The 13,586-nt window shown below is 36.2% G+C and overlaps 1 protein-coding gene across 1 annotated transcript in view; it reads left to right on the top strand.

The window, feature by feature from the left end:
- The window catches only part of PCDH11X (protocadherin 11 X-linked), a 326,814-nt gene that overhangs the window by 19,383 nt on the left and 293,845 nt on the right, over positions 1-13,586 (top strand). Inside the window, exon 2 of the mRNA XM_086470673.1 lies at positions 8,743-11,229. Coding sequence (XP_086326799.1) covers positions 8,743-11,229 — 2,487 coding nt within the window. The remainder of the gene's footprint in view (positions 1-8,742; positions 11,230-13,586) is intronic.

Below are 13,586 nucleotides of genomic sequence, written 5' to 3'. Positions count from 1 at the left end.
GAGTCAGTGACACTGGAGGAGGAAGACAACAAGTTCTCTTCCTGATAAATCCAGCATCAGAAAATATGTTTTTGGTTTATCCCCTACATTTCATGGTCAATGTGGTGAAAAGACTTTCATTTAATGAGTTTTATAATTCAGTCTCTCTGGAACTGTTTTTAGTCCTTACTGTCACTCTACATATTCTAAGCAACCGACTCTGAATTATTACTCTGAAGTTACAGTATTTATTATTTTCCAACGTGTAGTGAAGTGGCATCTTGCACTTACATATGTGACGTACTTTTACAGTTTAATATGGTAGTTCCACTGTTATTTTCTCAGAATAATACAAAAAGGGTAAGTTTTCATTATTTGGAAAAGCATAGCTTCGTTTCTTTCAAAAGCGAAAATGATCCTGTGGTAATTAAAGGTCCCACACAAACTTTGTCTTCCTTTGGGTTTTACAAAACTCTGCAAAGAGCAGAGGTCTTGAGAAAGGCTTATGGTCATGTTAATTTCAACAGTATTTGTGATACACCTATGATTCCTAAAGCCTGTTTGTGAAAGCTAGGGGAAGTCTACTCAAAATGAAAGAAGTGCACTCTATTATATTAGGTTTTTTCTTGTTCTGTTATATTTTTTCCCAGATGAATTATGAATTTTCTGCATTAAGACTGTGTATTTTCTAATGTCAAAATTCGTAAAGCAGCAATACACGCATATTAAAGTATGGTCTCTGCATATGAAAGAAAGTCTTTGTGATGTAAATTCAGGAACTTATTGTCTTATTCATTTTTTTTCTTTGTGTTTCTAAATGGTAGGATCCCTGAAGAGAAGGGGTGAGGGGTGTGTGTGATAGTCCTGCCATTCAGATTAAAGTTTTGTCAACATTTTTTCCTGAAAGTGTAAACATAAAAGGAAGATATAGTGGTTTTACTTACAGCTGAACTGTAGTTTAAAAGGGCCTCAGATCAAATAAGATAACCTTGCTAAATAATTTCTTGGAAAAACTACTAGCATCCGAGGTTAGGTATGAATTTATCTTAATGAAGATGCCATGTATTTAAAGAAATCATGCACCTTAGCTGAAATTCTTAGGTGAGGGAATGAGATATACTAAGAACACATTAATTTAGTAAAGGTTGATTTACAAATATTAGTACTCCTTTTTAACAAAGGACAGAGGTTTTCTGTAGTGTTTTGGTTTTTTTTTTTGTTGTTGTTGCTTTTTAATTTCTCGTGAGCCAAATCCATATGTATCCATCACCCCCAGTTCCCACTGAAATTACTGGAGACTGAGGATACTGGACAGTCTCTGCTTTACGGTAAAGGAGTTTTCAGAAACGTCTCAGTTGTTTCTGTTTTCTTGTATAGAAGTGGCTGTCAGTTTTAATCTCCTTCTGCCTGAAAGTACTGATCTGATTATAAAGCAGGTAGCAAATAGGAGGGCATTACAGGTTCACACTGCTCCAACACCCAGTCAGTGTTTGTCTGAGAGCTCTAAAATGTGCCATTAGGAGCCTAAGATACCTTGTTTGTCTGTTGAAGCAAAATGAGGTTGTGATTTAGGAGCTGTTCTGAACAGCAATAGAGAACTGTTAGTTGTTACCTCCAAAGCAGAGTGATGCATTAGAGAATTACATCACTAAAACATGTACTCATTTATTTCTCTTTTTTTAGAGATACTCGATTCTGTTCCTCCTGCTGTTCTCAACTAGGAAATTAAGCAAATATGTAGTTGTCACACATATATAATGCAAATATCAAAATTCACTTGTTGTTGCCTAATACAAATCCTAATTGTTTTCTTCATTATATATCTATAGTGTGACTCCAAAGATGGAGAACATATTGAAGAACAAGTCAGGCATCTGGAGCTTTAGCTGTGGAAACACAGGAATTCTGAGTAAAGCCCAAACATATTAATAACTTAATCTGAACACCTTCAGGTGTGTTAAAAATGTAGTTTCCTGTTCAATCGGGTGTCTGTGAATGTTTCTGAACAAGAATAATGGAGGAGGTTAAGATGGGAGGTTACTTCCCTAACTGCCTTACCTGCAGCTATTGACCTTTCTTGTTTTGGGAAACATGTCTGTAAATGAAAGAACTTTTGTTTAAGGTTTAAAGTTATAAAGTTTAGTTTCTAAAGTTTAAAGTGCTGAAGTGTAGTTTAAAACATGATTGTTAATTCAGAAGTGGCTGGCTCTTTCAGACAAGCTGCAAACCTTGGACAACTGATAAAATGTCTATATCCTTTAGTTTACCATTTTTCAATAGCGGTACACTATTTATATAGCAAGAGCATTGTGAAGGTAAATTCCTTGAAGTTTTGTGGTGCAGCTGCATATTTGGCTCAAATATGTAATCGTATGTCTCCAGTGCATTGTGCAAGACTATTCAAGTGACAGCCCAGTTCCTGCTGCCACTTTTTTGTAAGGAATTATCTTGGTAATTTTTTATCATGCTAATGCAGTGATGTGGATACCACATTACTCCTACCCTAGTTTGTAGAAGTATGTGAAGTGTATTTTTATTAAAAGAAAAATTTTTGGGTTTTGTTTTGTTTTATTGTAATCCATGGTTCAAAAGAGAAGTTAGATTTCATAAAAAGTAGTTGAACCAGCATTTCACAGACCAAAGATGTTATATGGGAAGCGAGTTACTCTTAAAACCTGGTGCAATCATGAAAATGTGAAGTGTGTGTACTGCTACTTTCCATCTCTCCATGTTCTCTCCCATGTAAATCTTGTAGATTAAAAATATTAACACATTTTAGGTATGGAGTTCCAGGCTTGCTTTAAGTGTAGACTGGAGACATTAGGGCAGCAAAAAAGTAAGTTAAAAATGTTGTATTCACTGTCTGTAATTGTTTCTCCTTATTGGAGGTGAACATCATCTAATGAATACTTTCTAAGAACTGGATGCCAAGAGTTTAAGAGGATGCAAAAATACTCTGTCTTAGAAAAAATTGTCTGTCTGTCTACCTATCTTAAAGTTATCTTAGACAATGTTCACAATGTGACAAGAATGAAAGGAAGTCTTTACAGAAAGGAACAACGCATCCAAAAGAATTAAGGAGGCTCAAGCAATGTAATAGAACTGTTTCATTCTTTTTGTAGGAACATTAAATTCAGATTTCCAAGGAAATAATTTTGTGTTTATGTATACCTCCTACCCTTTTTTTTTCTTCTTCTTCAGAAAATGAGTAGTTAATGCGTTGATTGTCTGCTTCTTCATTTCATATTATACTTTTTACTGCTCCTTTCCAGAATGAAATGATTCATTATTATCCATATGTTCTCTTGATCCTATCTACAGCATTTTGTTTTCTGTCTGCTTCATAAGATGAGTAAGGATTTGTGCGTGGTTGTCTATATGGAGAGGAAATCTTTGGCAGTGCTTTACATTTATAGAAGCTCTTTTGTAATTGGAGGTGGAAAAATAGCAAGTTATGATATAGACTTTGCTAATAAATTATGTCCTTAACTTTTATATAGGGATGGGGCTAGTTAGGATTCTGAATACACAAAATTCACTTTAGGTTGATGCGTGATTGGAAGCTTCCAAGTCCTACTTTTACTGTGGATTTGAGCCTGTAAGTTCTGTTTATTCAGAGCTAAGCTTTGGCTTGCTTCGGAGGAAATCATGTGAAACATTGTGGGATACTGACAGTAAGCCATAAGATGAAAGAAACTCATGGGAATCGTAGAGTGGTTTGAGTTGGAAGGGACCTCAAAGATCATCTAGTTCCAACCCCCTGCCATGGCAGGGACATCTCCCACTAGACCAGGTTGCTCAAGACTCCATCCAACCTGGTCATGAGCACTTCCGGGGATGGAGCATCCACAACTTCAACGTCTTGAATCTTGGCCTACAAATTAAAATTAGTTGTTTTGACAAAGAGCTATTTGCATCTGCTGAGTTTTGCGTTATAAAAATTCCTTACTTTTATAATTTTATTTTCTCCTTTGAGGTACTGTCACTCAGTTCATAAGGTAACCGTCAGTATTAATAACACATATTTCAAGTAACTTTGGGTTGTAAGCTGTGTAATGTGATGAGGGTAGTGACTCTGCAGTCTTTAAACAGGACAGCTGTCGAACACATTTTAATCTTCTAGAATGCAGGAGCATGTGAATTGCACACTGTGTAATAGCAGACAAGGGACCTTTATTAGAACTACAACACTTACGGTATTATAGATCTGAGTGTACTGACATGCACCTATTATAGGCACTTACACCCATCATTGCCTATCATGTAGAATTCTTTGCATTTAAGGCTTTAGCTTGGCTCTGGGAATTCACATTTTCACATCCAAAGTATCACCTTTGAAAGAAAAATGTAAGTTTAATTTTCAGCTTTTATTGAAAATGCTCTCCACTGTGTAACTGTTGTCCAGTTTTCTGCATTAGGAGTTGAAATTGTGCTACTATACTCTTTTCTTTGCTAATATAACACTATAGTTATAGAGCAGTTCCATATGTATTGACAAAACCAGACAAGGAAACAGTGGCTGGGACCTATCTTGTAATTTTGCAAAGGCTTTCTGTGTTGCTATGTGTGAAATAACTAGCAGTTAGCAAAAGTGTTACTTTCTGGACTTTCTGAAAAGATTTTAGAGTCCTTTGGACACAAGATTGCTTTTCAGCCAAAAGTTTTATTATTAAGTAATTACTTTAATGAATTAATTACTTTCTAATGGGAAGCTGATATTTTAATCTTTTGTTCCCCTTTTTTCTCTTTTTGTTCATTTTATTTTCCACTATTGCTGTATTTGGCCTGCTAGAATATAGCCACTATAAATCTGTTTATTTTAGATTTCAGGTAGAGTAAGATTTTTAGAAATAATAAAACTAGCTGATTTTAAGAGGATTGTTGACATATAATAAATAAATGTGCACTTCTAGCTTGTTGCAGTATTCGTTGAAAATTAATTACTGTAGAATATTAGTAAAAGTTTATTATATACATGTTGTCTAGCCTTTAGGATTCAGTTGAACTGAAGACATACATCCCGTAATGTGTTTGTCATTTACAGTGCATGAAGTTAAGTATTGATAATAAGTACAAGGCGAAGTTGTAGACACAAAACAATGAACTGTCTTTGCTCCCGTGTCTTTCTCTAAAGGTTCGGAATACTCTTCTTGAATGAAGATACAGGACAGTGTTGATCTACTCCTTGTCAGTTAACCATGTATAGTTATTGTATACAATTATATAATTGGTAGTGTTTTAAGAAATAATCACTAATAGACTGTCTTAATTTCAGGGTACTTTGTGTCACAAGGAGTCACTTTTATACAGTTATTTAGCACAATATGTTTTCCCTTCCCTATTTCTTGGAGAAATTACTGTGTTCTGTCAACTTACTTGTCCACAACTATAGTTCATGAGATGTTTTGAACACAACAGACTGTGCCACTGTTACGAGCATCAGCCAGAAGCTGATCTTTTTTCCCATTGCTCTTGACACTGTCTGGGTAGTCAATACCCCATGGATTTAATGAAATACTGTGATGAAATACTGTGATACTGCAATATGTCTAGAAGCAAGTTTTATGTAGACTTAGGTGCACTTTGTCACATGCAGTCCTGTCCATAATACTAGAAGCTCTTCTAACTTACCACATTAAGTGTCCATGTGTCATTGATTGTGTATTTATTAATCTGCCTCAAAGTTACAATTTTTAAAAAAACTCTCTAATTTTTTATTTACATGACAGCCCAAAACAGCTCCGAAAAGGACATTTGGATCCATTACAAACGATCAGGTAAATATACAGTAGGAAGAATTCAACAAGAATACTAGTTCCATTATTTCAGAGACTACTGTGTGCATGAACCCACTGCAAAGGGTGTTATGAAAATTGAATAAAGTAACAGAGTTGCTTATTGCCCTGATAAAGAGTCTTGTGATCAGGGCTAGAGCCTCTTAAAGCTAATCCTGACTCTAAGATGGGCGTTGCCTTGTTTTGCCTCAAATAGTTAGGTTACATTGCTTAAACTGTCTTTTTCGATTAAAAAAATTTCTCACTCCCATCTTTCTGTAGGGGTGGAGAATAAATGTAGCAGATTATTTTTACCAGTCAGTCATTTCGCTGGGGAAAGATACTATATAAATGTTAATTATCTATTATGCTTTTCCTATGGACTCATACCCTTCCTGGTGTGAACGAAACCTTCAGATCACTGGAATAATGTGGTGACTGAAATACAGTGACTGAAAAACGATCTGACCCAAAGGGAAATTTTCACTTTACTGAAGTTTTAATGACGATAAAGCCATTTACTTCAACATCAAGAATTTAATCCTGAAGATTTTTATTAACGTTTCTCTCAGAATTTTTAGCTTTCAATTTCTTTGCTCATAAGGGAGAGAATTAGATATTTATTATCTTAAAAATATGTTTCTTGAATGTTTCATCATTTTTTGGAGTGTTTAGAAAGGCAGAACTGTCTGTTCTTGGAAAATGCGTTTATTAAAATGCAGCATAATGTCGCACCTAACAATGTGAAACAGGCTTGTTTGAATTAGGAGAAATTATAAATTTGTGTAACTTTTTTTTTGGTGGTGTGTAAACCTGTAATGAAAAACAAGAAATACTCTTGGATAATATTTTTCCATAGAAAATTACTGAAATGTTAATTATTAACTTGGAAGAGATCTCTGCATTCTTTTCTGTTTCTTTAGTAATTTACTGCTAGTGATGGGGAACTGAAGCTGAATGTTTGATATCAAGCTCATATACTATAATCAAAAATACCTTTTTTTACTTGATAAAGAAAAGCAGAAATGAGTATTCATATGTATAACTGCATGTATTCAAAGTCTATATGAAAGTGTTTGTTGTAGTTGTGGGATCTAATGACAGAATAATCAGTGCCCATCTGTCAACTTGTGTACAAATAAAGAAGTAAAAGATAGCTGACAGGATTTTTTCCCTCTAACTTCTGTTACTTTTTTTTCCTGGAAATCTATGTTAAAGCATAGAATATATAATTCATCATTTCCTAGTAATTGTGAAATTTATTGCAAATAACTGCTAGCGAGATTGAAGATGAAAAGTCACAGTCTGCCTTCATGAAGAGATCGTCATTCTAAAATTTAACCGAATTGGTTCAAATGTATATCTGGATTTAGAAACGATTTGCAAGGCTTGTATTTTCATGTGACTTCTGCTAAAGAAACCAAAGCTGGATTTGTTTTATTGTTTCAAAATGTGTTCCAGTTCACTTTAGACAGTCCCTAGTTGCAACTTAATGTTGTCACAAAAGTGACACAGTAATTTTTGAAATGTGGATGAATAGTTCTTTTCTGTTAGATAAATCATTACTTACATAGGGTCAAATTCTGGCTTTGAGAAAACAAATCATTGCGAGTCCAGCCTTACACAGTAGACCCACAAATGCGTTCACCTAACGGTGGGTTGCAAGATATAGTGAATACATGTCTTACAAGTAATGAGAAATAAGGAACCTTGCACACTGGAAACATTTTCTTTCCCCTTGGTCTGAAGTGTCTCAAACCAGTTTATAACATACATATGATTACATGAGTAAAGGAGAAGGACAAGCACAACAAACAGAGAAAGAACCAGGCTTGGATGCAGTTGTTCACAATTACAAGTGTGACACATAAAAAGAAAATCCTAATTAGTCAGCATCTTTATTGATGCCTTCTTTATCTGGTCATCCTACACATTAAGCTTTAGTGACCGGCATTCTAGCTCTGCTCCTATGGAAGATCTGGCTGGAAAATGGCTTTTACATCCTTTCTTCCTCTGAATGGTGATAGATGTGAGAAGATAAAGAGGATAATTGTGATTTTCTTAATTCTTGCTTGTCTGAAGAGACAGCAGAAGAGGGAATCTAGTTCTAAATTCCAATCTTTGTTTTAGCAGGCTACTTTGTCAATACTAGTGTTTTAAAAGAAGTTACATTTGTGCAATATGTTATATTTCTTCACAATTCCAGAGGTGTTAGATGTTCAACAAACCCCATGAAAAAAATTGTTTTTTTTCAAATTGGTCTTGTAGTTCTGTGATTTGTATTTTTTTAAAATGAAAATAGATCTTTTCTCACTTGGATTGTAATTTTCACTATAAATATAAAATACATAACAAGGAAGAAAGCAATAGCTTTAATGAGTTTTTAAATATATTTCTAATATACTGTTATGACTTAGTTTTTTCTGTACCATCTAATGCCTGAATTATGTAGTAAGCCCCTTTTCAATGATGATGTTGGGTTTTTGTGCTAATGGTTTCAGATCATATCCAGAGTTGCTCCATGAACAGAGAAACAGTCCCTTTCTCTTTCTTCTTTTCCTTGAAATTGAATGTTGGTTCAGGTCCTCCAGTGTATGCATACTGTCTTGCTTGCCTTTGGATGTTGCTGAACTGTAGCTTCATTCTTCTTTTTCACACTCGCTCAGACAATAGAGAAAACAAATTATGTCTGTCCAGGAATTTAGTAACTTTTCTGTAGAAATAGAGAAACTGGTTAAAAAACCAAAACCCACCCACCTATTTTTCTAAAGTATTCCTTTCTTCCCATGTTTGCTGTGAAGCTTTCATAAGGCCCCAGTGCTTAAAGCAAAATTGGATGTTGCAAAATAACAGTAAATATATAAATGTATATGTCTGTATACAGTATATATATAAATATGTATTCCATGACAATTTCAGAATGTTAATGAGATGTTTTTCTATTCAAATATACTGTCATGCTAAAGTATGTTCTTTCTGTGTCTTGTAGGGGCAAAATGTGTTTGGTCTTGATATAATTGAAACACCTGAGGGAGATAAGTGGCCTCAACTGATTGTCCAACAGATCCTGGATAGGGAGCAGAAGGATACCTATGTGATGAAAATTAAAGTTGAAGATGGTGGAAGCCCTCCAAGATCTAGCACTGCCATCCTGCAAGTCACAGTGACTGATGTGAATGATAATCGCCCAGTCTTCAAAGAGAATGACGTTGAAGTTAGTGTTCCAGAAAATGCTCCAGTGGGCACCTCTGTTTCTCAGCTCCATGCCACTGATGCAGACCTGGGTTCAAATGCACAAATCCGCTTCTACTTCAGCAATCAGATCTCCAGTTTGGCCAAAAGGCTGTTTGCCATTGATAACACCACTGGCCTCATCACTATAAGAGAACCACTAGACAGGGAGGAATCTCCTGTACACAAATTAACTGTTTTGGCAAGTGATGGCAGTTCAACTCCATCAAGAGCAACAGTGACTGTTAATGTCACAGATATTAACGACAATGTGCCATCAATAGACACAAGATACATCATCAATCCAGTGAATGGGACAGTGCTTTTGTCTGAGAAGGCTCCACTTAATACAAAAATTGCGTTGATAACAGTAATGGACAAGGATGCTGATCTGAATGGCAAAGTTACTTGTTTTACAGATCATGATGTCCCTTTTAGGCTAAAGCCAGTGTTTGATAATCAGTTTCTTCTGGAGACAGCCACATTTCTAGATTATGAAGCCACACGGGAATATGCCATTAAAATAGTGGCTTCAGATTCAGGGAAACCTCCCTTAAACCAGTCTGCAATGCTCCTGATCAAAATTAAAGATGAAAATGACAATGCCCCAGTTTTTACACAGCCTATCATAGGTCTTTCCATACCTGAAAACAATGCTCCTGGTACTCAGCTAACCAAGATAAGTGCTACAGATGCTGACAGTGGGCGCAACGCTGAGATCAGCTATATCCTGGGTTCTGATGCACCCCCTATTTTTAACCTTGACCGCCGCACAGGCATTCTAACAGCAGTGAGAAAGCTGGACAGAGAGAAGCAAGACAGGTACTCCTTCACTGTGCTGGCTAAGGATAATGGGATGCCACCCTTGCAGACCAATGCGACTGTGACAGTGTCAGTCCTGGACCAAAATGATAATAGCCCTGCTTTCACACATAATGAATATAATTTCTATGTGCCAGAAAATTTACCCATGTATGGCACAGTGGGGCTTATCACAGTTACAGATGCTGACTCGGGAGAGAATGCTGCGGTCACTCTCTCTATATTAAATGGTAGAGATAATTTCATCATAGATCCACTTACTGGTGTAATAAGACCTAATATTACATTTGATAGGGAACAGCAGGGGTCATACACTTTCCAGGTGAAAGCTGTGGATGGAGGAAGACTGCAGCGTTCCTCAACTGCCAAAGTGACCATCAATGTTGTTGATGTAAATGACAACAGGCCCGTTTTTGTTATTCCTTCATCTAATTATTCATATGAGTTGGTTCCAACATCAGCCAATCCAGGGTCTGTAGTTACTAAAGTCTTTGCAGTTGATAATGACACAGGAATGAATGCAGAGCTCCGCTATAGCATCATAGGTGGGAACTCAAGGGGCTTGTTTACAATTGACCAATTAACAGGCAATATTACTTTGAAAGAGAAGGTAATTACATCAGATCATGGCTTGCACAGACTGGTGATAAAAGTCAATGACCTAGGACAGCCAGAGTCTCTTTATACTATAGCTCTTGTGCATTTGTTTGTGAATGAGACAGTCACCAACAGTTCCTATGTACAAGAGCTAGTGCGCAGGAATATGGAAACTCCAGTTGGCCAAAATGTTGGGGATGGTGAGATAACCCCACAAACCAATGATTATGTCAAGATCATCATTGCTATTATTGCAGGCACTATGACAGTTATTCTGGTAATTTTTGTTACTGCTTTAGTACGGTGCCGCCAGACGCCTAGGCACAAGGTTGTCCAAAAAAACAAGCAGAGTGGTGAATGGGTTTCCCCAAACCAAGAGAATAGGCAGATCAAGAAAAAGAAGAAGAAGAAGAAGCGCTCTCCAAAAAGTCTCCTCCTCAACTTTGTGACTATTGAAGAATCTAAGCCTGATGATCCTGGCCACGAGCACATAAATGGCACTTTAGACATTCCTGTAGAGCTAGAAGAACAGACTATGGGAAAATACAACTGGGCCACCACACCAACCACATTTAAGCCTGATAGCCCAGATTTAGCAAAACACTACAAGTCTGCTTCTCCACAGCCTACCTTTCAAATTAAACCTGAGACTCCTGTACCCCCCAAGAAGCACCATGTCATTCAGGAACTGCCTCTAGATAACACCTTTGTGGTGGGCTGTGACTCACTTTCCAAGTGCTCATCAAGCAGCTCGGACCCTTACAGTGTTTCTGAATGCAGCTGTCAAGGAGGCTTCAAGACCCCAGGCCCCATACACACCAGACAGGTAATGGAAATTTTAAGGTGCTCTCTTTCTCCTTCCCTTATTACTTTGCTATTACTATAACTCTAGCTCTAAGCACTGCAAAATAATTTTTTCTGCAAGGATTAAAAACTGAAAGGTCATGCTTGATCGAGGCATTGAAAAGTAAACAATTTGAGATTCATCAGTGTTAAGGGAGAAAAGTAAAAGAAAATGACTGTTGGCTGTAAGGAAATTGAGCAGAGAATTATGACACTGGTGGGCGTTCCTGACTGCAGATGGCAGTATGGCACTTCCCGCATTGCTGTGGTACCTAGTGCAGCTCTGTATGGCAGAGAGGGGGTATGGGACTGTCCTCTGTAGTATTGTATGCTCAAGAATTGAAGTAATCTAGGCCAGGTGGAAAGCAGTAAAGCTTTACAGGATCTGATAAGTGGTTCTTAATATTAATGGAGTCTGGAACAGCAGCCTTCGTTTGGGCATAGCTTTACTTAAAGCTCTCTCAAAAGGAGGTAAAGATTTTCCTCTGAGGGTTTCAGTGCCATTTTCAGACTAGAAGCATACTGGACTACTTAAATCTTGTGGAATGACACAGTCTACAGGCACAGTTACGGGAAAATTAGAAGCATCAGTATAATTGCTCTCACTTATTTGCTGCTCTGCCTGATAAACCAGATATTAACTACTCAGAAATTCAGTACAGCAAAGGAAATGTCGAAAGAATCCTCAGCTTAAAAGGAAAAATAACTTGAGAACCAAACTATCTTTTATTCTTCAAGGCACTACAAGAAAGGCTTTAAGACTCTGGAAATTGAATCTAATGTCTGCCATAATCTGGATAGATTAATTAATAATAAAGCTTTGCTGTTTGTCTGTTTACTTCTCTTTCTTCACAAATATCACAAAGTTATCAGTGAAAATACTTTTCCAGTTAAGCTTTAATTGCTCAAGGAATTAATCAGTAAAGAAACAAATATTTTAAGAGAATTTATTATATTATTGATAATATATTTTAATGCCATTGCTCGGGAACAAATTCCCAGCATGACTAAGTCAGAGTTTTTGCTCCAGCCGAGGTTTTGAATTTTTTTCTGTGGACTTTGTTTTATTAACACTATAGTGATAACAAAATGTGCCTTAAAAAAAAAGCCACTTATTTAAAGTAGTCATTATGTTTTTTTAAAATTACAGGATGGGTTGTTTATTTTATTCTATTTTATTCCCCTTACCAACACAAATCTGTGTGGTAGTCTATATCACTATGCTCTATAAAACTTTCTTCATTTTCTGAATTGCATTAGCAGAAAAATTGAAGGGAAAAAAATAATTTCTTATTTTGAAGACATGACAGCACTGAAAAATGTATAGCTTTTTAGTTTTTTTGAGATTCGAGTATTTTCTATGAAAGGTATTTGAATGTCTTAAATTACACCTTAGAAAAGCTTCTTGCTAACTTATTCATCTGTTTGAACTCTCATAACTGAGGAGGGTGGTGTTGTTTTCAGCACTTCTGTAGGCCTGATCCAAGTGATTTTTCAATTGGGTTCTGGTGTAGTTCCTCTGAGCCAAAAAGGTGCTTCCACTATCTCCTTAAATACACTTTGTCATGCAGCAGTGCTGCTAACGACTCTCTAGGTTTTTACTAACATAGTTCTTCCATCAGAAAGGGCTTTTAAAGTAGAATGGAAAGCAGTTCCCTTCTACAGAAGCTGATTGGGGAAAAGAGCATTCTCTTTTATCTTTACCTTGAAGGTCAATGGCAGGGGCTTCCATTCTGGAAGAGCAGAATAAAACCTTTTTTTTTTAGTACTCATTACCTGATATTAACTTACTTTCATATAGCTGTACCTGAAATTATGTTAGTATGATGCACTGAGTATATCAAGAAGAGATTAACGTTACTATTTGCATTGATTTTGTTAAACCTAGAGCTGTGCTTCTTTTAGGTATATTTTTCTGTATGAAAGTGATCACATTGCTGGAGAGAGTATAACTACTCACTTTCAGTGGCCCTTTACACTAGTTTTAAAACAGTATTTACATTTAAATGTGTGAATTCACATTTTTGTTACTTAAATAAAATATAAGTAATTTCACTGATGTATTTATTTACGTAAATTGGGCAAGAAAGGCCATTACAGTTAAAACCTTTGTGTTGGATCGTGGTCACAAAGGCAAAATTGTATTGCATGGTAAGTAAAAACAAGCAAAGTATTTCTTAAACCTCAACAGATCTTTGAAAAGTCAGTCTTACTCCTAACCTGTTTTTCTATGTTGTAGTCTGTATAGTTTTATCTCTTGTGGAGCTACAGAAGGTGACTCAGGACAGACTAACTTTGAGATGTCACTATTAGCCAGTAAAGAAATGAAACAAACAAAAA

The sequence above is a fragment of the Leptosomus discolor genome, chromosome 9, assembly GCF_034619465.1.
Source record: "Leptosomus discolor isolate bLepDis1 chromosome 9, bLepDis1.hap2, whole genome shotgun sequence".
NCBI lineage: Eukaryota > Metazoa > Chordata > Aves > Leptosomiformes > Leptosomidae > Leptosomus > Leptosomus discolor.
The sequence above is the reverse complement of the archived record's forward strand: the minus strand, read 5'-3'. Positions and strand labels throughout refer to the sequence as shown.